Below are 23,450 nucleotides of genomic sequence, written 5' to 3'. Positions count from 1 at the left end.
TTTCCAAATTTCTCACATTGTCATTTGGCAGTTTGTCCCATTCTTACTGAATGATTGTTTTAGGCTCCATCAGATTTGAAGGGAGGTGTCTTTGAACTGCCATTTTCAGGTCTCTCCACAGATGTTGTGTGGGCTGTAAGTCTGGGCTTTGGCTGGGCCATTCAGAGAGTTGGTGCAAAGCCACTCCAACAATGTTTCATCTGTGTGTTTCAGGTCATTGTTGTACTGAAAGGTGAACTGTCTATAGAAAAGCAGGGCCTGGTGTTCATCAATCATAGTGTTTGAAGTTCTATGCAGTGAGTTTCACGTGCACCATCAGACCAGAGATTTTTTATCCTCATGCTCTGTGTTAACTTTGTGTGTCACAGCACATGTCTGAACAGTAAATTTATAAATGTCCAACACATTCAGGCACCTGTTGTATTTTTTGTTTTACTTTTCATAGACAGGAAAGGGAATATTGTTTAAACAACTAGGGTAATTTAAACTTTGTTCATTCATTCATTCATATCGCTCATTTGTTATTTTTATCATTCATTGCGTAAGTACAATCACAAGTTCAGATTATACAAGGAAATGGCAATATTTGCCTTTGATGCGAATGAATTAATTTGTACAAACACTTCTGGTTTAAAGGGAATACAGGCTACCTTTAAAGGATTTTCCTGTACCCTTGTCCTTAATCTGTGTTTACAATGTCAAAGAAAACTTGAGCTGTTTTAAAAGGGAAATCATTTTCTTACCCAACCAACGATTTTGACCAAGTGTACCCTTACTCTGCATCTACCCTGTATACTGTCTGTCTGTCGGAGGAGGTTGTGTCATCCAGTTCCCGTGTAGGGGCTTTGTGAGGCCTTGTGTGCTAAAGGACCTGTAACCCCAGACTTGCCCCACCCAGGCTTTGACCCTGCACTTCCTGAGGATTGTGACCCAAGTAGAGTTTGTCTTGTGTGTAGCAAGTTAGTGTGTTACATCCAAATACTTTAAAGGTCCCCCTGCCCTCTTTGATGTAATTCACTAAAGGTCCCAGGACTTTGTGCAGTATGTTAGCTCAGCATGCACCTCTCATACATCTGTGGATGACTGAGCATTGCCTCCGTAGATCAGTCGGTGCACTGCACATCTGCTGTAAACTGTTTTGGGACTGACGGTCACTGTAAAAGTCTCGAAAGAATTGCTTTGCAGGTGGGAGGAGCGTTTGTGGTTACACTGCAGAAAAAGAGTTGTGTATTTGGCGTTTCTGTCTGTCCTCACTGTTTTGAAGTGGATGAGGTTCACTTCGGAAAAGGTGATGTCACTGTGGGCAGTCACAACAACATTTCAATGAAAATCTAATTGCAGTGGTCGGGTTTCCACTTGTACTGTCAAAATACCATCAAACCACTCCCAAAGAGCTAATGAAACGGTTTGTTTAATGTTGCAATGTGAATATTAAAACTGCAGTTTTCAGCCTCAGAAATTAGGGCTGCACGTACAGAGATTGAACTCACTGCCTCGGTGGCTACAACCATGGTAACGTGAAAGGAAACTGCACAATCCTCATCTGCAAAGACTCAAATATTGCTTCTGAAAGTATTCTACCATTTGGGTTAATAGTTTTTGCTTTTAATTTAACCGTTGCATAATTACAGAAATGCACACATGATTTAACACTCTTTTGTTCAGCTTTCCAGCAAAGCTCCAGCTAAACTGACAACACTTCCAAGAATTATTAGATTTTAATGGGGCATGGAAGTCCTCTAGAAAAGGTTGTGTATATAGTACAGCTTAGTTCATCATACACTCTATTACAAACACCTCATAAAATGTGGCGTAAACTAATGGTAAATCAGTGCTTACAGTGCTTTGTTTAGAGTTACAGAACAAAGTAATTTAGACAATGTTAAAAAGTGCTGTAAGTTATTCACAGAATTTGGTCTACACAGTGTAAGATGCTTTACATTATTGTTGCATATAACGCACTTCGCTCAACATACACTACATACGCTTAACTAACTGACCTTGTCTCTCTAACAGGTATTTGTGTCAAATGTGGGAAGGGTGTATATGGAGCCAGCCAGGCCTGTCAGGCTATGGGGAACCTGTATCATACAAACTGCTTCACTTGCTGCTCCTGTGGTAAGTAAAATGGTTAATTTGGTTTTAAGTACTGGTAGTTTTAGCTTTGAAGTGGTGACTTTGTTATATATTTGACAGAAGCAGAAGTTTCACCTCTGCCCTTTTGCATTATAGTTGTTTTACTATATTTAATCTGCTGGCTTCAGTCCTTTCACCAAACTGAACTTTTACATCACTTCATTCAGCTTGATATTATGTTTATGTCGCTGGTTTTGGGGAGACTGACATAATCCTCATTTGTCTGACAATCACTGTCATTACCACCTACAAATCATGTGGTTCAATGGGACTAATATTGTCACAGTCCTACTTCTATTTAGGATAAAATAATACTTCAAGTTTTGGAACTATTTAAGACAATATAAAGAGGAAGTATATTGTTTCTATAGATTTAGTGAAGTGTTTTGCTTTTTTTAGATTATATTCTTTTACCTTTTGGCAAGTTGGTACCAATAAACAAATGCCAAGTGAATTGTTAGCAGTTCTGTGTGCAGTGTATCCTTGGTTTACAACCAGCTATCACAGGATTACTTTGAGGAGCATGATTTTTCAGTGATTTCTAAGATGATACATATTCCCAGTGGACTCTGGAGATAATGATATTGTAAAGTGTGTAGGGCGTTGACATTTGACAAAGCTATGACTCTTGAAATTAAGTTGCAGTTTGTGTCAAAATCAAAAATGGCTTTTAAAGTACCTTAATTGCCAAAATGGAATGTGTGTCACAACCAATGCTGCAGCTGCAACATCTGACAGTGTTGACAAACAGGCCAACTCATAACTAACCGGAACACTGAGATGAACCAGCTTCATCCCATGCAGTACCTTCGCCTCATGTCTCCCTGGCTGTGCTCCTCTGAGTTGTTAAAAACATCTGGTTTAGTTTTTTGTACAACAAGTTAACAGTTAGCACAAAGAGTGACAAATACATTTTAAACTGTCATTTCTTTAGGTTGACCTACAAATATCTGCAAAGACCATTGTCATCTACTGTTGTTGCTATTTTGGGGCAAAGACAAACTACCTTTGTTGGTTTTGCTACCTGGTTTTTGCATGTAAGTGTTATGTTGAAAATCCACAATATACATATGTGTCATATGTATGTCATAAGTATGTGTATGCTTAAATACATCCCATGACTTATAAACCGAATCAAATGAAGACAGTAAGGAAAATGTGTGCTAAACTTTCTTCCTCAGTTTGGTCCCCACCCTTGCTGTCTGCATAATTTCAGTGTTCCTTCATGCTTTTTTGCTATAAGCATCAGCCGCTGTTGTCTCTGCTGAAATATCATTATTAGTATCACCAGGTTTCTGTCAGAGGTGGTGTTTAAACCAGGATAAAAACATCTACTGCTTATAAAAATTGCTCAGCCTGACATCTGCTCAGTAGAATAAGAGATCAGCTCAGTTCTCCCTGCAACAACAACAAGTTATAATGCCATAATGACATAAAATGTTTGCATTATTTTGGTCTGTAAGACTGTAATTAAATCTGTTCTTGAGCTCAGAGTACAGTATACTGTGTGTGTGTGTGTGTGTGTGTGTGTGTGTGTGTGTGTGTGTGTGTGTGTGTGTGTGTGTGTGTGTGTGTTTGTGTTTTATTTTTGTTTTTTGTTTTTTTAATGTTCCTGTCACCCGACTCCAGCCCTCCTCTCCTGTTTCCCAGGGAAACAAGAGGAAGATGTCGGGAGAGAGCTTTTTAGCCAGGTTTCATCCATTCATATGTGTAGTATTCACGGATACCAATCCTCCACCCCACCCCCTCCGGCTGTGGAAGAACTGCCTATAATTTACATGTAACCGAAGCCACATACTTTCCGATTTATTGTGTGTCTGAAGAAAGAGGGGCCAGATGCTGAGTGTTCAGTTGCTGAAGTTGTGGGGTTTGCTGTGGAAAAGTAGCCTCTGACCTGGTTTAAGCTGTAAGTTCTCTTTTAATAGCCTGATTATGTCTTTAGGTTTATTTAGGAGTCTTTAATTAGTTCCACTCACTGCATTTAAAACAGGTTATTCTTGACATTTGGACCTCCAGGCAAGCTTATTTGTAAGATAACGAGATTATTTCCTCTAAAGATTGGAAATATTCTGAGTCATGATTATTTGTAGGGAGGGGGTAATGACATAATAAAATAACTATGTGGAAGTTTATGGTTGTTAGACAAAAACCACAAACAGGTCCAGAGATAATTGTTATTGCATTTATTGGGGATATTATGTCTTTGATTAGTTGACAAATCATCTTCTGTACTCGGCATGGGTTGATTTTAAGAACCTCACAGGCAGTCTCGCCGCTCGAGATGGTTTATTGTTAACGCAAACTCTGTAATGAATCATTTGACCTCATGTGAATGGGATTGTTTGTTTTTAGAAAGAGTTTTAAAGGTCTCTGAGAAGTTTACTTTCAAAGTGCCTTCATTTGTCATAACACCATCTAGTGATTGATCAGGAGCAATGCTTTTTACGTTCCTGTTTGTTTTTTTTCCTCTGTGCTTCTGAGTTGGGTCCTCCTGGAGTCTGAAGGTCCAGAGTGAGGCAGAGTTTGCTGAGACATAGCTCGCTGGTAGCCTTGGGCTTTGTTTAACCATGCATAATTGAGCCCTCCTCTTGGCTTACTCCCATGGTTGCACCCTTTTTCATGAAATGGCCAAGAATGCAAACTACCCCCTCCACTTCAGCTGGCCTTCCGTGGAGGACCGCAATCAGACAGTCACAAAGTGTACCAGACCTGCTTATCAGAGGGGGCAGGCTTGGCGTGGGCTCTCATTAAACGGCACATGCACAGGGAAGTGCATACATGTGCAGACATGCATGCATACAAATGGACATGGATTTAGGGTCCTTTCAAGATTTTAAGATCCATTTTGTCCTTTAAGAACTGGCTCAAATGACTCAATTTCTGGATTGTACTTCAAAAATAAAGATACCACATGTACCTTTTTGAATATTTGTTTTAGTACAAATATAATCCAAAACTTCAAAAAATCATATTGTGGAAAGGTGCAGTTAAAGCCTCATATGAAGTCAGCGAACAGCTCTCACAGCAGTACAGAGATATTTGCTCGCCCCTTTAAGCAGAGAATTTCAATTATGTCTGCTTGATTATTCAGTTTAGGAGTATTCTCCTGTATTGTAATATCATAACAGTGACTACCTGTAGCACTGGGCTGGACAGAGCACAGTGCGTTTATTTCCAGTCTCATGTTGGTGCTAGCTTAAGTTTGCCTAACATACACTCACTGGCAACTTCATCGGGTACATCTGTAGAATCTAATGCAATCAAACATAGCTGCTCTACTATAAATTCTACTTTTACAAGGTTGCAATTTTTCCATTTTTAAGTTTGTACTGTAACCTTGTGAAAGGAGAATTTATGGTAGAGCTGCTGTATTGGATTGCAGTATGTAGCTGTACCTAATAAAGTGGCCAGTGAGTGCAGATTTAAAGTTAAATGTGTTGCTCGCTGCTGTTTAAGTGCCACTGAGCAAGGTGTTGGTTTTCGTCTACAGCTGAAATTGTTGCAGAGAGACGGGCACTCTTCCCAGGTTCCACAGAATATGTTTTCATATTTTTTTTAAAGTTAATATATATTTCAGTGTGACTGTTAGGCAATGTGCTGTTGAACATAAACATGTCTCCACCAGATAAAATGGTAAAAAAATAAACATGCTTCTTCAGGCTGTATGAGAAGACTGTCAACCGCAAAGCTGATGACTCATTTGTGTGTTGCAGTAATCCAAGCAACCCCTGAAAGCACTGGCAGAAGAAGAGAGCTTATGGGCTTGAATTTCTCAAATCATTCACTGCCACTACTTGCACCTGCCAGGCAGCGGAAATCAGAAAGCTGAAAAACAAGGAACTTTCTTTTGTGTGTGTGTGTGTGTGTGTTTGGGTGTGTGTGTGTGTGTTTGGGTGTGGGTGTGTGCACGCGTGTGTTATTTTATATTCCCGGAGTGGAACAGTGGTAATATAATAAGGATGTGAGCTGTGGAAGCTACAATAAAAACATATTAAATGTGTTTTATTTAAAATGTATTGAATAATTAATATATACCAGTATATGTATAAAATATATACTGGTATATAAAATGTACTGTTACAAATGTCTGTTATACATTAACAGGTATTCAGAAGTAGGTGGTCAGTGAGCCAATGGCTAACAAACCTGTAGCAGAATTGTATTATTGACACTAGATTTAACTATTCGGGTAGTTGAGGTCCCCCTCTTCTTTACACCAGTAACAGGAATACTAGATGCTGTAGGACATGTTGCAACTAGGCTCCTTTTAATAATATTGCCCTGAATTTGGGCCATAGCTTAGTGTTATTTTCCCCTTTTATTAATCTGTGGACTTTTTAATTAACAGGTTGATTCTATAGTCAATTAAATATCCAATCATGACGAGTGCTTATAACCAGAGATTTGTTTGACACAATTGTTACCAGTAACAGTCAGTTATAGTACCTCGAGTTTGCATTAGCGTGGAGAAGTTGACTGGCCGTCATATTTTGTCCTAGCTCTGTTTTTTGTACCCACACAGGACACGAGGCATAGCAGACATCACCAATCACTGGCGTTAGATTTGTGAGCCAAAATTATATTTTAGCTGTCGTGCATTTGCCCTGTGAAGACAATGTGATGTATATATGTATATATAATAGTATAGAAGTTTCTTCTCTGATTTTGAAACACACAAAAAAATATTAGCAGAAATGTCACAGCTCCCGTGCTTTCAAATCCAACTGCACCAAGACCGCAAGATAACAAAATAACAGTGCGTAACAGACTAAAGAATTTTCTTAATGTTATATTTCCAGTAGGAACTACAGAAAGAAAGCATCTCGCGTCTCCTTGTCTCTTGTTTTTATGTCAGCCTCTGCAGTTGTTGCCATATCTCCAGCAGCATGTCCTCACAATTGTACTTTAAATCCAAGGCTACACCAGCCTTATGGTGCTTGTGTTTTGTTTTTCATTCCCTTTGAAGAGCTGTCTTCTATTGACCTCCAGCCAGAAAGAGCTGTCATTTGGTTTCAGACCGGTTTGAAAATGTTGTGAATTTTGCAGCCATGTCTAAAATCAGACTGACTGGTGAAAATTTGACCTGCAAACATCAAGAGATGTTGTGTTTTGTGCATTGCCACTGACTGAGAATGCTGAACACACCTCTTCTCAACACAATGGTGGGCAAAGTAAAGGTTGATGTAGCTTAATATGTTAGAAATAAAGCATACCTTTAGACTGTGCTGGGGCTGTGCATCTGTTTCAGCATTACCTTGACCCTCAGGAGTGTGGCAGCCAAACCTGGTTTGTATGTTAACTGTGGAAATGCATCATTTGTTGTGCTTACTGCTTCCCGGCTGCGTCTTCATCAAAAATGCCCTGCAGATGCTCACCATCTCATTCTGTAAAAAAAGCTGTCTTTCTGTCTTATCTCTCTTCTCCAAATCTTTGGTTTCTCTCCCAGAGACAGAGAACAGGCAGTGAGTGATGCTTCACTCCAGCAAGAACAAGGGCAACACTTGTATTTAGACTGGTCTATTGTCAGTACCAAAACATAGATGTAATGAAAGTGATAAAACACAAATATCACTCTTTCCTGTTCCTTTTATCTAATAGCATAGATGTCAAAAACAAGCTTTTGTATGTTATCAAGTTTAAAATTGCTTGAGAGGAATCAAACTGGAACTCTTTCATTTAAAATGGAGGCAGGTCCAGTGTTTTTGGAAGCACCATCTGTGTGATTACTTGTGGTTTCATCTCAGACCCGCACCTGCTGTAAAACACCTGTTTGGTCAGCCATTGACATGTCAAGTATTTGGTCAAGGGATAGCTAAGTTCAATGGGGGAAAAAATCTTGACCAGAAAACTGTTTTTCTTTCAGTAACAACAAAGTGATCCTACTCTATTTAAGGGTGTTGTGTAAAGCTGCAACGCTTCCTCTCTTTTAATTTGGGAAGTGTGACAAATTTCATGTGTCCCACATGATCCAAAGCAGGAGAAAAGCCAGGTTCAGACAAACATTACTTGTAAAAGAAAAACATTATAGTGAACCCACCTTGAGTAATGCCATAAAGCTATATCCATTGCAATTAAGCTCTGTGGTGCAACATCGTCCACAACACAGCTTTTTAGAGCTATCAGTAAACGTTGCTGATTTATTCAGGAAAACAACTGCATTCCGGTTTGTTTTGTGAAAGTGCTCAACACAATTGTTGTAGCACAGAAAAAAAATTTAGCTGAATAATATCTTTGCCATGGTGATTCAACCAGGCCAACATTCATTTCCATGGCAACTCCATTATTGGAAAAAAAGAGCGCAATAGCAGAATGAGCTTTAATTCCTAAATGACCAAAATTACTAGTAACCAGCATTAATGAATGCAGAGGTTCAGGGCCTTAAAGCCCCAGCAATAATATTATTAGAAATCAGAATCGGGGGACAAAATCATTGTTATGTGTGATTATTAATTTTGTATAGGCAACTAAACTGTGGTTTGTTTTTTTTGTTTTTTAGTTTTATTAGGTTTTCAGCTATTCTGTTTTCCATAAAATTTATGCCAACTCAGTCAGTTTTTGATTATGTATATATTTGACACTTTGTATATTAACATTGAAAGAATTTTAAGGTGTTTTACTAATCATAAATAATAGGAAGGGTCTGTTTTGTATTCACAAAAGGACCCAGTCTTATGTTTAATATATAGTGCAAATAATTTTGTATTGAATCCAGGTACATTTAGTATTATGGAGCCATAAAGTCTTTCTAAATCCTGCAGATAGATTGCAAATTATAGCTTATTCTATCATTTGCAGCCCTGTGAGGAGTTTCAGCCTCTCTGCTGCGCTGTCTGGTGACAAAAGGCCAAAGGAGAGAGAGGCAAGCATGGAGCCCTCCCCCTCCTTTACTCTGTGAGGGAAGCAGGGAGAGAGAGGGTGTTGGAGAGGTGCGGGGGGTTGAATAGGACCAGCTAGTGACCTCAGGCAGAAAGAATGTCCCCGTTTGCTCAGTCGGCCCACTCCCCTAGCAGCGCTCCACACAGTCATCAGCACTGGGGCCTTTGTGTTCACCTTCCAGACCCCAAACTCCAGAGCAGAGGCCACAGACAAGCACACAGCAACACCTCACAGCCCCTGCTGCTGCGCTATTCACTATATGTTGCTGCAAGTTTAGCCTCTCAAAATCCTGCTTTTGAAGACGGTGTGTCTCAAGAGTTGCTTCACATGGAGTTCTTCCTCAATCCAGCTTTTCTCTTTGCTCCATGCTACCAAAATGCTAATTGCTGCTCAGTCTCAAAGTCTTAAAAGTCTCATCTATTGTGTGGACAGCATTCCTCTGCCTCTCCAGCCATTTATGTGGATGTTAATGTATTGCCATCTCCCAGCATTGTGACACTGTGTTTGTGTGTGAAATATAGCGATTGCATAAATTTCAGTGTTAAAAAGAAAGGGGGGGAGTTGTCCCCGCATCTTTCACATGCTGGGACACCCATAAAATCAATGGTGGCTCAAGACGACAATTAAATCTGACTAATCCAGCAGATTTATGAGATCCATGTGCCTCGTCTGCCAGGCTTGGGTGAAGTCATCGCGCTGCCAGAGAGACAGCGCTGCTGTTAAATGAATTTGAATGGGGGAGCTGTGAGGGATGCATGGCAGGGGGCTGCAGAAGCCAGCCCGCAGCAGAATTTCCTTTTTAGATTGGATTCAAACTTGGATTCTGATGAATGAAGGCTCATCCAGAGGAATTCAGCCTCGAAGCTTAGTGAGCTGAACCTAGGCCCGCTGCGGTCTGGACATGTTTCTGTGGATGTGTTTGTGAGTTGTGGGGCTGGAGCTATTGATTATTTTTTTATTATATGTAGTCTTGTGTCAGAAGTGTACCCAAAGTGCTGTTTTAAAGTTTCACCAGTTTAATCAGCAGTCAGAAACTCTGAGCCTTGATTTTAATGATCTAGAACAATGATAAAATCCAGTATGAGCAGCAGATGATTGGTATTGTATCTTGATAAATAGCAAGATTTGAATGAATAATCAAATCGATAATGTTGTGTATGCAAATCATTTCAGCACACCCAGTGTTCATAGATGTGTCAAAGTTGGGGACATCCTCCTTCCAGGCTGCTATTGCTGGTCTGCCTGTGAGTGGTAAACAATGGCCGAGAAGTGAAGACGAGAGATTTTTGGGGGAGGTTTGGGAGGCAGCCTGCTGTATTGATTGTGTATGGTTGTGAATGGAATCCCATTGGGATCAATGGCCGAAGTAATTAAACAGTTGTTGTCTTATCTTTGGCCTCACATCTGCTCTGTAGTGACATGCTGCTCAGATTGTAGCGAGATCACGGGATTTTATAGATACTGTGATGATAGTGTCACAAATTAAGAGAATTTATGTCGGGTTGTTATTTTGTGCAATGTTGCAGACATGGATCCATGAATAACTTACAAATAATTACATTCAGGGTTGAAAAGAGTCATTAAAATAAATTGGTCAGACAGACTGAGGTCTTAAATTTACAGGAAAGGGACAGCATGTAAAACTCCCTATCCTCCAAGTTCCATATGCAGCTTGATTGAATTATTAGGTAGACACCTCCTTACATGGTACATGACAAACCATATCAAACCACTTTAAATGTACATATTAAAAAAATTTATTTTAGCTTCAGACTTGGTTAGTTCTCATTATGCTAAAAGTTATACAGCTGGTACCTACCAACTTGTCACTCTGGCAGGGGGTGGCACTTTGGCCACCCCTCTAGCCCTGTCCCTGGTGTCAGACAATAGTCTGATGACATTCAAGTGATATCATTAAGGTTGTTCTATCTAAAAAGTTACTTTCAACTTTTCCAGCTGCAGGAGTTGTCTCCCAATTTGCCACAATTGTGTTTTAAGTTCTGGACAAACCAGGAAAAGGTACAGCAAAATTAAATCTGGGGGCCTGGTGGATCAGTGGTAGAGCATTGGGTTGGGATGCAGAAGGCTGCGGGTTCGAATCCCAGGTGTTGGTGGCCATGCCCTGAGCCTGGACAAAAAATAGGCGTGACGGAATGCGGCAGGAAGAGCATCCAGCGTAAAAACCTATGCCCAATCAATGTGCAGAACACGTTCCACTGTGGCGAGCCCTAAAGGGACAAGCCAAAATCCGTTGATCTTTGGTGAATGTGGCTTTGTCTGAAATCATCCCCTACTTGCTATATATGTCTTAATGTTGAGTCTGTAATCTTTCTACCGTATAGTTCACTGAAAGTATCCCACAATTCAACACTAAATGCTCTTCATTTTAGAGATGAGAAAATTACTGTCCCGGGCTCAAACAGCTGTTAGTGATGACGCAACATGACAATGATTAGAAAGTGTCCCAAATGTCAAACCACTGCTCACTATTAAGTGAACTATTAATCATATAGGGAGAAGGGAATCAGGGAATGGGCGTGGTTTTGGTTATGTGAGGGACTGCTTTTCTGTTTCAAGTAGCAAGTGGTCTAGAAAAAATGTGGACAATGTTAAAGTTGTTGAAGAGGAAAAATAAAGGTTGTCAGCTTAGACCTAATGTAAGAATAACTCAGCAAGCTGACTCCGGCTCCACTAATGTGAGCAGTGTTCTACAGAAGAAGAGGTTGTAACACAACTGAGTGTTTAACCAAATTGCTGTTGGTCAAGGTTGGGAATTTGTTTGTATGTGGAGTAAAAATTAGCTTGTGGAAATTTCAATCGCCCCTGTAATTGAATCCACTAATTGTATAAAATTGCACTACACAATATTTGTGTGAGGTTGGGAGCTGATGTTTGGCAAAGACCTAACTCACATTCTGTGTACACCCTCAAGGTGGGGACTGTTTATTTTAATAATTTTTTTGTTGGTTTAAATTTGTCTAAATGCCTAAATTATGAAATCCGGCAAATTCGACTCTTGAATTCCCTACATCCTATAAGTGGATTAACTATGTTGTCTTTTATTTTCAGGGCGGAGGCTGCGAGGGAAAGCGTTCTACAACGTCAATGGGAAGGTCTATTGTGAGGAGGACTTCCTGGTACGTCACCTGTGTGATTGATTCTGCTACGTGATGAATAGATCGGCTGATCAGCCTTATGCTGATGTATACCTCATGTTGCTGCTAAGGAGCAGCCAGCGGGGCAGAGAGTGAGGGATTAGGATTTACATTACATTCTGCAACCCTCCAGAGGAAACAGACATTTCAGCTACAATTAGGAGTTAAGCGCCACCCCTCCAATTCACTTTATTTTCCCCCCAATTTCCCCAAGGAGCTCAATTACCCCACAAGCTCCTCCCTAGCACTTACTATTAAGAGTGGGAGGAGGTGTGAAGGACAGATGTCACTATCAGGCTCCTGCTCCATCTGCTTCAGGTTAACAGGGCAGACAGGGGGCCTGCCATCGTAGTGTCTTTACTTGGTTGTAATTATTATAAGAGTTAGTTTCATATACATGACCAGAATGAGATGATAATAGAGGAAATGAACTGACCTTTTTGGTCATGAGGTTTTGTATAGTGTAGCTAAAAGGTTCCTCTAACATAATTGTTTAAAACAGCTTTATACTCCAAGCAAGCCTTTAACACATTGACCCATCTGCTGTCAGTACTTCCTGTTTATAGACAGTTTCCCCTTTTAGTTTAATCTGTTGGTCTGTTAGGAAATACTTAAATTCCTGTTTTGCTTTTTGCAATCTGTCCTTGTGATAAACGGATGCTGGAGGTCGGATGATAGGATAGGACTAATATTCCCCCCTCCCTCTTGTGGCTGAGTCTGGCCTGTTACCCCACGGGTGTTTTAGGGGCAGGGGGAAGTGCTGGCAGATGGTGGATCTGGTGCTGAGATGTCAGAGGGCGTGCTGCCCATCACCTCCCACCTCCACCTGGTAGCCACTTCTCCTCTACCAGCCCCCCAAGTCATACGGTCACAACTGTGCAGCAGATGTGAGCTACAAATGGTCACCTTTACTATTTACCTGTAGCGTGGGTTTAATAGAAAGGAGATAGGGATCGTCTTTTGGCCCTTTTCTCGCAGCCAGTCCAGTGGAGATGCATATGGTCTGACATGCCAGTTCCCAAACATCACTGGATGTAGCTGTATGAATATGAAGGAGAAAAACATCAGAATAAAAACTAAACTTGCGCTGCGGCCTGATAAACATCTCACCCGCGGGACAAAAGAAACCCTTTTTGTGTCCATTTCAAGAGTGCAGCAGCACCCTCTATAGACGGCTCTAAGACGTGTTTGTGCATGTTCTACTGATTGTGTGGCCGCACAAAATTCTCCCAAATTCACTGCTAAGGATAAAAATAAATTGTGTGTCTTGTCTCACCCACAGTACTCTGGTTTCCAGCAGACAGCTGAGAAGTGTTTTGTGTGTGGTCACCTCATCATGGAGATGGTAAGAGCTTTATCAAACAGTGCTAATACATGGACAATATTTTTGATTTCTCTGGCCACTTGATTGCATTATTGTATTTATATGGTTGTGCAAGATCCTCATGGCCTCACTCCCAAGTCTTACTGTTATTTCGTGTGGGGGCGTGTGTGTCTAGATTCTCCAGGCACTAGGCAAGTCCTACCATCCTGGCTGTTTCCGTTGTGTGGTGTGTAAAGAAGGTCTAGACGGAGTGCCTTTCACTGTGGATGTTGAGAACAACATTTACTGTGTTAAAGACTACCACACGTAAGGAGAACTTCACTTTTCTCAGTTCACTGATAAAATGTGATTACTGCATGACACAATGTTGCCTGGAATTTGCAAAAAAAAAAAACACTGTCACAAAATGTATAGGACTTAATTCAATCCTGTCAATGTTACTGTTTAGACTAGTGTTTATACTGGTATTTATTTGAGAATGTGTGTATGAAGAGTGGAATATGAATTTGACTGAAAAGAATTACACAGAGACTGTTGTGAATGTTCGCATTTTAAACTTATGTCATCTCCTCTATAAAAAGGGTTTTTGCTCCCAAGTGTGCCTCCTGCAACCAGCCCATCCTCCCAGCCCAGGTAAGAAACACGTATGCAATGCAAGTTTAAACACATTTTACATACGTTATGTTTATCATTTAAGGAAATGTGCGGAACTAACCAAGCAAATGTCTGGAGTCTGATGAACGTTGAATTAACTTAAGTTGTTAACTTAAGACAACCTTTACATCCTGAATTGAATGCGATCAGATCTTTGTATCTATTTATATGCTATTTAGAAAGCAAAATACTAATACCCTTCCTATTAGTCATTGCTCTGTCAAAATAAACTTAAAACTAGGTTTAAAAGATAAAACTTATTGAACCAGGGTTTTAATGAGATGCTAGACTGGTGTAATGTGAAGCTCTGACTGTGTGTTTGTTCCACCAGGGCTCTGAGGAAACCATCCGGGTTGTTTCTATGGACAAGGATTACCATGTGGAGTGTTATCATTGTGAGGTGAGATGCTTCTCCTGTCGTCACGCACGCACGCACAGGGTATGACTAAGACCGTGCATGTTGTTTGACTGGAGTCCGTCTGACAACAGTGCATATGATTCAGCTTCTCAGGCTGCTGTGAAATGAATGAGACAACACACACAATTTACGGTGTCAAGCTAGAAACACCTGCACACGCACACATCAACTCAGTCCCGTGAACGCATTGAACCCGGGTAAGAGCTGTAAACGCTGGGATGAGGCTACGCTCTGTTTTGTACCAGCGAGTGTGACTCACCACTCTTGTGGAATGAATGAGACACACAAAAAACACTCAGACTGATACCAGCTCAAGGTTACAGCTCCACTTTGTGACTCACTGACAGAGCACATTCCAGTATTGAGCTCTGGACTCAGGGGACTTGTTGCTAAAACCAGACTTGTGAAATCTCAGTCACCCTGCTACTCAACTATATCAGACAGTTAGAGAAGCAAATAAACATTTCATGCCACCCAGTAGTGAATCTCCTTTTTTTGTTTGTTTTTTTTGTTTGGTTTTGATGAATTGTAAACACTGAATTTAGAAACAGAAGATTTCAAACAGAACAAAATGTGCCAGTTTCTCTGAATGGCTGATATTCCACTTCATAGAAATGGATCGTATTATTATGTAAGCAGCGGGTAAATATTCAGCTGTGCTCTAGAGGACAGGGTGTAAGGGTAAAGTCCAATGCTGAATGGTAAATTTATTACATTTTGGTGAAAAATAAACTAATTTTTCAGCTACTGTAAGACTGAAGGTGCATCCACAGTTGGTCTCTTTTATTTTAGTGCTGAGCAGAAAATAAAGTGAGCCTCACATGTACATGAATGCAGTGTAATACTTCATTCATAATACATGCACTTTCAGCTGCTCTTTTAATTCTGAGCCACAATGGCAGCAGAGAGATCTATGGCTAGTGATTTTATGTAATCCCTTCAACAGGTTCAGGGTCCACACCAGGGAGTTATCCATGTCAAAGGTGCGCAGAATTCCTTCACAGGCTCAAGGTTTATTGTGTTCATTCCTAAATGCATGCAACTTTGGGTGTTTCACATTACTCTGTAATTTAAATAAAATAAACAAAAAAATGCACAGGACCAGGACTCATCTTAGCTACCACTAGGATAAACTGACTTTTTTCATACTTCTGTTCTTCCTTCTGGACATCAGAATGCTCCCAGGATATTGCACAAAACTTACTGCTGACCAATGACATCAGCCTGACTAAAGTCACTGCGTCAATGCTTCATCCGTCCATAAAAACCAAAAAGAAATCCCTACACTGTATGTGCTTACAATAAATGTGGTAACAATAAAAACAATAAATGTGGATCTACCTAAAAGCACTCCTAAATATCAGTAATTAGCTTGTTATATTGTATATGTTCTGTTTCTGCACTTTTTGTACAAAATATTTATCTAATATTTAAATAGGTCTTATGTAACTGGAACACAATGTTTGTGTTTGGTTTGGTTTTTGTGTTTGTGGTGTGTTCATCTTTGTGCCTTTACATTTTAGGACTGTGGGCTCCAGTTAAACGATGAGGAGGGACACCGTTGTTACCCCCTGGATGGCCACCTGCTCTGCCACAGCTGCCATATCCACCGGCTACAGCTGCAGGTCCCCGCCCATCCGCCCCCAAGTTACCCGCTACATGTCACCGAGCTGTGAGGGGGAGACATGTGGGCAACACAAAGTGGTCCGGGACACCAGCACTGGGCACTCCTTCCAGCAGTTCTAGGGAATCTATGTGTGGCCAATCTGACCGTCTGCCCTGTCCTCCACTGGACAGCCAGGCCATGGACTAACGCACACAGTGCAGCTCCCACCACAAGCTCTGCTGTCCCACAAGAGGGTGGGGAAAAGGGGTCACCCTGCTTCTCCATCAGTGGTCCATTCCTGACCCTTTCTCCTTGGGTGCCCATCACCCAGAGGGATGTAACACTAACTAACCTGTGCACATTTATCAAAAAGAGTGATTTTGTAATGCTGGTGGGCATGCAGACTCACCTCTCCTTGCATCTCTCTTTTTTATTTTTATGTTTTTCATTCCTGTGCTCTGACTGAAATGGTCTACCACTGTCAATGTACCAGTGCTGTTGTGAGAATGCTGTTGGTCTCGGCTTCAGGAAGGCCAGGGAATGAACAGCTACATTCCAGTGCTGGCTGCAATGGACAGGCCAAGGGTAGGCATGCCATGCCTTCAGAGTGGACTCTCTGTGCAGCTTCTCATACAGATATGCAGCCCTGCTAAAGGCTATGCAAAGGGCACCCAGCATCATTGTACAGGGTTATGAGAAAAACTGTAGCCTCATCGCTCCTCACCCTGGACCACGACGACATAACAGATGCACCGTAGCGCCACGAGCCCAGAGGACCAACTGGCATTCCGCTTAGAAGTCTTAGACGAGACCTCGAGAAATTCACAAGCAGTGTCTTAATTAATGATTATATTATGACAGAAAAAGAAAATTTAGATGCACATAGATTTTCTTTCAAATATGATTATATATTTTGCAGACATTTTCCACATTGAGATTGTAGACGTAGATTCTCGTTGTGTGTGTGTGTGTGTGTGTGTGTGTGCGCGTGTACGTGTGTGTGTAATGCACTCTTGATAAATTCAGAGGTGAAACCTGCTTTCTGTCAGGCAGTCTGAAGCCTTTGAAGAATTTTAGGTCTCTTATATCATTTCTCCTCCAAGACACAGAGCCTCCTCGTGTCTGTCAGTGGGTCAAAGATCCACAGGCTTTATAGGAGCAGAGCTGTGCTCGAATAGTATGTGTGCCTTTATTTTTTTATTTCACTTCGAGTACCAAATGGCTAATGACCAGACTGGTTATTTTGCAACAGATGAGTTTCTTTGCTGTTGCATAATGTAAACTGTCTTTCTATTGCCTGCAGACAGTTGTAACACACAGTCTTAAACATTCTAGACCAATGTGGTTCTCTTGGGTATAATCTTAAGCATTGCACTTATAGTAAATGCTCTGAATTGGAAAGGATATTTAAGAAAAGTGAAGTGAATTAAAACATGTTTTTCTTTTTCTACTGGAAATGACACATACCCTGATCAGCGTGTATGAGGAAATTATCACTATGATTTAAACAAACTAACTGAACAGATTAACCTTTCCAACATGTGAACTTCAAGAAGACAGTAATAAAAAGTTTATAAAACGATTTATAGTTCTAAAAGGGTGTAGGAAATAACCTTATCTTAACTGTGGACTCTTCAAACCTTCTGTCAAGCGTCCCTCTGTGGGACAAAGTTATCAAAGAGGCCCGGAAGTCAGAGAGTTTACTAAGACTCAAATGTTTAAAGGACGACTTCACCAATTTTCCATTAGCTTTCTTTGGCTTTAGTTTAGGGTGTAAATGAACATTAATGCTTGTACACGTCCCTCTGACTTCCCTATTTTAAATCCCCCGAAAGAGTTTCTCATCATTAGGAGTCCAGATTTCATATTAAGAGCAACATGATGACTTAATCTTAACTGAAGGTTCCTCCAAATTATGTCACCTGGAGACATTTTTCAGCTAGAAAGAGATATTTTTAATATAGGAAAGTCAAAAGGACGTTTAATGGCTTTTATGTACGCGTTCTACCCAAACCAGAACCCAAAGAAGCAAGTTCAAAATCAGTGAAGGTGTCCTTTAAGTAAAGAGATTAAGGCCTATGGATGGAACATGCAGTGTTCCTGTGGAAGGCAAACATCAGGTCATGAGGCAAGAAAAATGAAAGCTATTCTAAACAGTGGTTTAAAAACAGGAGAACTCTGGTTGGGGACTCTAAATACACGTTAAAATCATCAAGCTGATGATAAGAGGCAGTCAGCAGGAAATGGCTAATTTGCTTCAAATGAGAAATAAAATGTAAAAAATCATTTAAAAGTAATTTTCTGGCACTGACACCTTCCCTGAATGTGGGACCTTGCCCATCTGGTATTCGAAGAGGAAAAAAAAAATATACAGCATTTTCTTTTGTTCAAATACCTTTCACTCCAGGTCTGCACAGGACACTGTTTCCTGATATGTTTTCCAGACGCTTTGTCACGTGAGCACTGAGCACACAGTGCGTTACTATGAGGAACCTCCACTTGTCTGGATGCCTTAAGACAGTACTGGTATGTCTGTGTCTCGCTCTGGTCTGCCGTGAAGTCTGCTGTTGTGTTCTGAGAGGGGATGGCCCTCAAAACCCGACGCTGCTGGTCCTGCCGGTGTTTTTAGGGAGGTCCCCTGTGTTTCGCTTGGTGGTTGTGTGCGTGTGTGCGTGTGTGTGTGTGTACGCAGTATGTACGTGGGCGTTTGAAGGTACGTGTGTTCAGTAAGTCTGGTGTGTATGTGCATATATGCAAAATAAAAATGACATGAGACACAAAAACACTTGAAACTCAGATTTGTGTTAATTCTAGAAAAAGTCTCACACTTCCCACCCGGGTTTCTGTTGTGTTTCTGTTGAGTTTCATAGAATTGGTACTCAGTAGATTATCCCCTTTACCTTAAAGGTTACAAAGCAGAATTAAAGATATTCTGAGTAGCCTTTGTTTTTGAGGAATAATCGTCATTTTTGCACAGAGTTTAAATCTGAGCTGCTGCACATTTATGCAGACAAACCCAAACTACGTGTGCTTACTTCAAATATGAGAAAATTCCATAAATGTTTTCAGCATGTATGTGAGAGTGTGTGTTTGTGTGTGCTCACACTAGTGGCGGGGCCATGGCACATGCAACACCTCACTGTGTTTGCAGGGCAGCGCAGCATCCAACAGAATGACCCCTCCTCTTTCTGTTAGCCCAGTAATTATTTTGTTGATGCTGTCTATCACATATGTTGTTCCAGATGTTTGTGTCTAATTCTTGGTGTTTGTTTTTAATTTCTATCTGGTACCACTTAAATGGGGTTTACACATGTTTGTGTCAGTGTGCCAATAGCTGATACATTTTATCATCCTCTGACTGAAGCAAACTCCACCAATCTGGTCTCCAGTCCAGAATCAAAAACTTACCAGGTATTATTTGCAAACATTGGCCTAGCTTGTATTCTTACTGTAATACTGTGATTTACACAGGTCTGAATAAGTACTACTGAATGTGTCAGAAGCAGAGACTGAAGGCAGGGGTCACCACAGACAGAGAGTGCTAATGTAACCTTATGTAATGAGATTCATTCGAATGTAATAATGATTAGTGTAGGTTCTCCTCCCGGTTGTATATTTGTAAAATCAGAAAAGGACTGTATACTGTACATGAGGCATTGCCCTTATCATATAATGTTTGTAACCTCAGCTTTGTACAAAGGTTCTGGACAATTAATGTGTGCTATACTTGAAGAATGAGGCATTTTCTGGACTTACCTGCACAATATCACCCCCCCCAAAAAAATACTGAAGGAGAGTGTTCCCTCTTAAAACAAATTGTCTTAATCCACCAGTTTTAAAAAGTACTACATTTCTATTACATAGCACACAGCTAGTTACCTTGTACACAAAGAGGGAGTTTTTTCTTTCTGTCAAAAATCACTTGCAAAGACAAGACGTTGTCCTACTGGTAGTTTCTATAAGCACACCTCCACACCTGTCACATATCTTTTGTATCTCCACGTGTTTTGATTACCTAGATGGTTCATAAAAAAGGAAAACTAGATCTATTTATCTAAACATGAAAAAAATCTAAAGTTATTTAATGTATTAAAATTCGGACGTATCATTTAACTGTAGATGACATTATCAGCTTTTTCAATAAAGTGGTTTTGTAGCTAACTACAAAAAGTTTTTTTCTTTTTTCTTTTGCTGTTTGTGTAATTATGTATGTTTAGCAAATCATAACTTTTTATTGTACAGTGTGAATTCTGCCTCAAAAGTACAGCATGACTCTGAAACTGTTGTTAAAAAATTATTATCTTCCTATAATAACTATTGAAAAGCAGTAGCTTTTATTCTGGAAGTCTCGTTCAACAATAAATAAACAATAAAACACAAACCTAAAGTCAAGAAATTAGGGAATCAAGACATTGAACAGTGGTCATTTGTTTAATAATATAAAGAGCAACACAGCTGACACTACGTTTATTACAGTACTATTCATTTAAGCCACAATATATTACATCAAACCAAAATATATAAATAAATTCCCCCTCTGTAACAGTAATACGGCAACGTTTTGCTACAACCGTGAGAATTATTTTTTACTTTTTTTACTTTTGCTTTTATATTCTTTTTAGGATTTCTCTAGTTATAACGAGATGGGGATTAAAAACGAAATTCCTCATGGTGGCAGCAGTACGTTGCTGTAATACGATGTACTGCTATTAGTTTACTATTTACTATTTTAGTTTACTATTGGTTTAATACGTTTAATAGTTTAATAAGTGTGGTACACAAATCAAGTGTATTTTTATAGGCATTAAAGTCTCAAAGGCTACCCAAGATCCACATTGTAAAAACAGTGAAAACAAACTGTTGATTAAAATCAAGAATCACGACCTCAGACGCCCAAATGGGATTAAGGAAAACTCCCACATCACATCATTAGCAGTCCATTATAAATATGCTTGGGGCTTGTGCTCTCCACAGTTTGTAAAATGCTGCTGTATAATTACATCTATGCACGCAACCCTGTATCGTAGCATGTCATGTGATGGTGTCTCCCTCCTGGGACGCGGCTCAGTACTCTCCAAAAAAACAAACTATGAAGCAAAAGAAAAAAACTAGTAGCGACTGACAAACATGAGTTTAAAATAATATCGGAGAAGATACGAGGCAGCAGTAATCTGTGGCAGCCAGCGGAAACACAGTCACTAATGAGTGTAGTCCCTTGGTAGTGACCCTTTACTCCAGCACATAAACATTTTCTGGAAGTCAGTGAAATGTATTAATATAGCCTTATAGTTTACATTATAAAACATTGGAATTCACACTTTAAAAAAAACGATACATTTGTGCAGCTATAACTTAATTCATAGAGTTAAAGTTGTCTCCTGTTGCTGTTTCAGTGAATGATGGTCTTTAAAATTGCATATAAAACAGTTTGGCTGCTGAGCTGAATGAGGAGACTGCTCCCCCGTGGTGCCTTATTGTACAACATTTGAACTAATTGGAGCATAAAGTAGGTTGATTACAGGAATTGTCCTCCTAATGTCAAATACGAAAGTGTGAATCTTGCTCCAAGCTGAATAGATCACAAACAGTCTCTAAAATGTCATGGACACACAGTCCATTGATGCTTTATATACTCACTTTCTCATTTAGCTGACATTCCTGATTGCATCTCTTTGAGATATCATAGTTTTTTTTGCAAGTAGGAAAGCAGCTCGTGATGGAAAATGTCTCGTCTTCACTAAGGAGGCAGAAAAACCACAGAAGAAAAATGAAAAAGTTTCTCAAAGCATACTGGTCTTTTGACCTGAAGACATGGTAACTATGCGTCGTGGTTTTAAATTGTCAGATAAGTTTTACCCAAGTACAGTGGGTTAAAAATGTAAAAGTGTGGAATAATGAAGAGGATGGAGAAATTTTGTGACCCTTTTTCTATTAAATATAGTTTTCTTGACCAGTGCTAATGAAAGCATATGCTTTCTGTGTGGTCCTGGTTACAGGAAGTACAAATATCATCTCTATGAAGATCCTGCAGGTGAGTAGGTGGGTTACACAAGCAAAATCCCGTATTTCACTCCTCACTAGCTTATTAAATTACTTCTGTCTGGCTTAATCCCCAAGGCATTAAAAACCAAGACATCCACTCTTTTCAGTTACAGGAAATACTTGTTTGAAAGACAGGCTTGTGGATATCTGTTAGATATGACTGTACGGAGAGAGAAAGGGGGACAATGAGAGAAGTGGACTCTCACGGTGGTACCTGCACTGAGCATGAAACTTGAGCAGTCAAAACATGTACATCCCTTTCACCATTTAGTCTCAGATTTCAATTACAGTAGGCACAGCTGTATTTATTAGTGAGTGGGTCACTGATAGAGATGTAGATGCATTTTGTGACCACACTGACCAAGTCCTCCTGTGAGTGGCACATTGGTGTTCGGTGTGAGGAGCTCTCTGGTGTTAGTTGACAACTCCATGAGGTGGGGCACAAAGCGCCCTTTATACGTGTTAGGGTTCCACCCTGTGACTCAGTGAGCTGTGTGTGTGCTTGCACATTTGTGTGTATGTGTGTGTGTGTTCAGAGGTAGTGGAGCCCCAAGGGATCTACAGTGAGGTGAGCTCTGTTACAATGCACAAAAGAAAACCTTCCGTCTGATGCCCACTGGTCCCTCCACCGCCAGGAAAGGAGAGGAAATATGCTCAGCACAGGGTTACCTCATACGTTCTCAGTCTTTGGTTACTCTGGACATCTTGTCACCTTTTTACAAGAAAAATGTTAACTTCCTGTTCACTCCCCTCTGTCTAAATCATGACCTATATATATACATACCTTCCAAATTTCCTCTTTGGAAGATTGCGATTTGATTGATATAAAACTTAAAAGTGAAGTTACCTTTCAAACCTTCAAACACTCTGATCGAACTTACCTGTTTATTCCCTCCCATGTCTGTTTGTATTTTTAAGCTTTTGTTGAAAAAACTAAAGATCACAAACAAAGTAATGCTCCATGACTCATCATAGAACCAAAACTGTTATCTGTTATCAGTCTCACATTCTTTTTCTTGTGAAAATGTGGTACCTAGATTTCCCACGAAACGATTCCACTGTTGGTCAGAGATTGAGTTGTGTTACGCGGGTTGTGGCCAATGTAGCCTATCATACACATATGAGTAATTATTGCATCACATTAAGGTTACAGAACTGGGGGAAGCTGTAGCTCAGTTGGTAATGGCTGTCATTCACAGACCAAAGGGTCAGTGGTTCAATCCCCAGTCCCAGCTATAT

General features: G+C 40.2%; 1 protein-coding gene across 5 annotated transcripts in view; it reads left to right on the top strand.

Moving 5' to 3' along the window:
* The window catches only part of wtip (WT1 interacting protein), a 31,700-nt gene extending 11,121 nt beyond the window's left edge, over positions 1 to 20,579 (top strand). For 3 of the 5 annotated variants that reach the window (XM_067495150.1, XM_067495151.1, XM_067495148.1), the window contains 7 exons: positions 2,017 to 2,118; positions 12,082 to 12,149; positions 13,450 to 13,512; positions 13,667 to 13,797; positions 14,073 to 14,124; positions 14,477 to 14,545; positions 16,087 to 20,579. In XM_067495150.1, coding sequence (XP_067351251.1) covers positions 2,017 to 2,118; positions 12,082 to 12,149; positions 13,450 to 13,512; positions 13,667 to 13,797; positions 14,073 to 14,124; positions 14,477 to 14,545; positions 16,087 to 16,239 — 638 coding nt within the window. In that variant the 3' untranslated portion in view covers positions 16,240 to 20,579. Of the gene's footprint in view, positions 1 to 2,016; positions 2,119 to 3,050; positions 3,174 to 12,081; positions 12,150 to 13,449; positions 13,513 to 13,666; positions 13,798 to 14,072; positions 14,125 to 14,476; positions 14,546 to 16,086 lie in introns of those variants that run through there. The other 2 variants (XM_067495152.1, XM_067495149.1) reach the window with 2 other exon arrangements.
* The last annotated feature ends 2,871 nt before the right edge of the window (positions 20,580 to 23,450 follow it).

This window comes from Channa argus, chromosome 2, assembly GCF_033026475.1.
Source record: "Channa argus isolate prfri chromosome 2, Channa argus male v1.0, whole genome shotgun sequence".
NCBI classification, from domain to species: Eukaryota; Metazoa; Chordata; class Actinopteri; order Anabantiformes; family Channidae; genus Channa; species Channa argus.
This window is presented reverse-complemented; position numbering and strand designations above follow the sequence as displayed.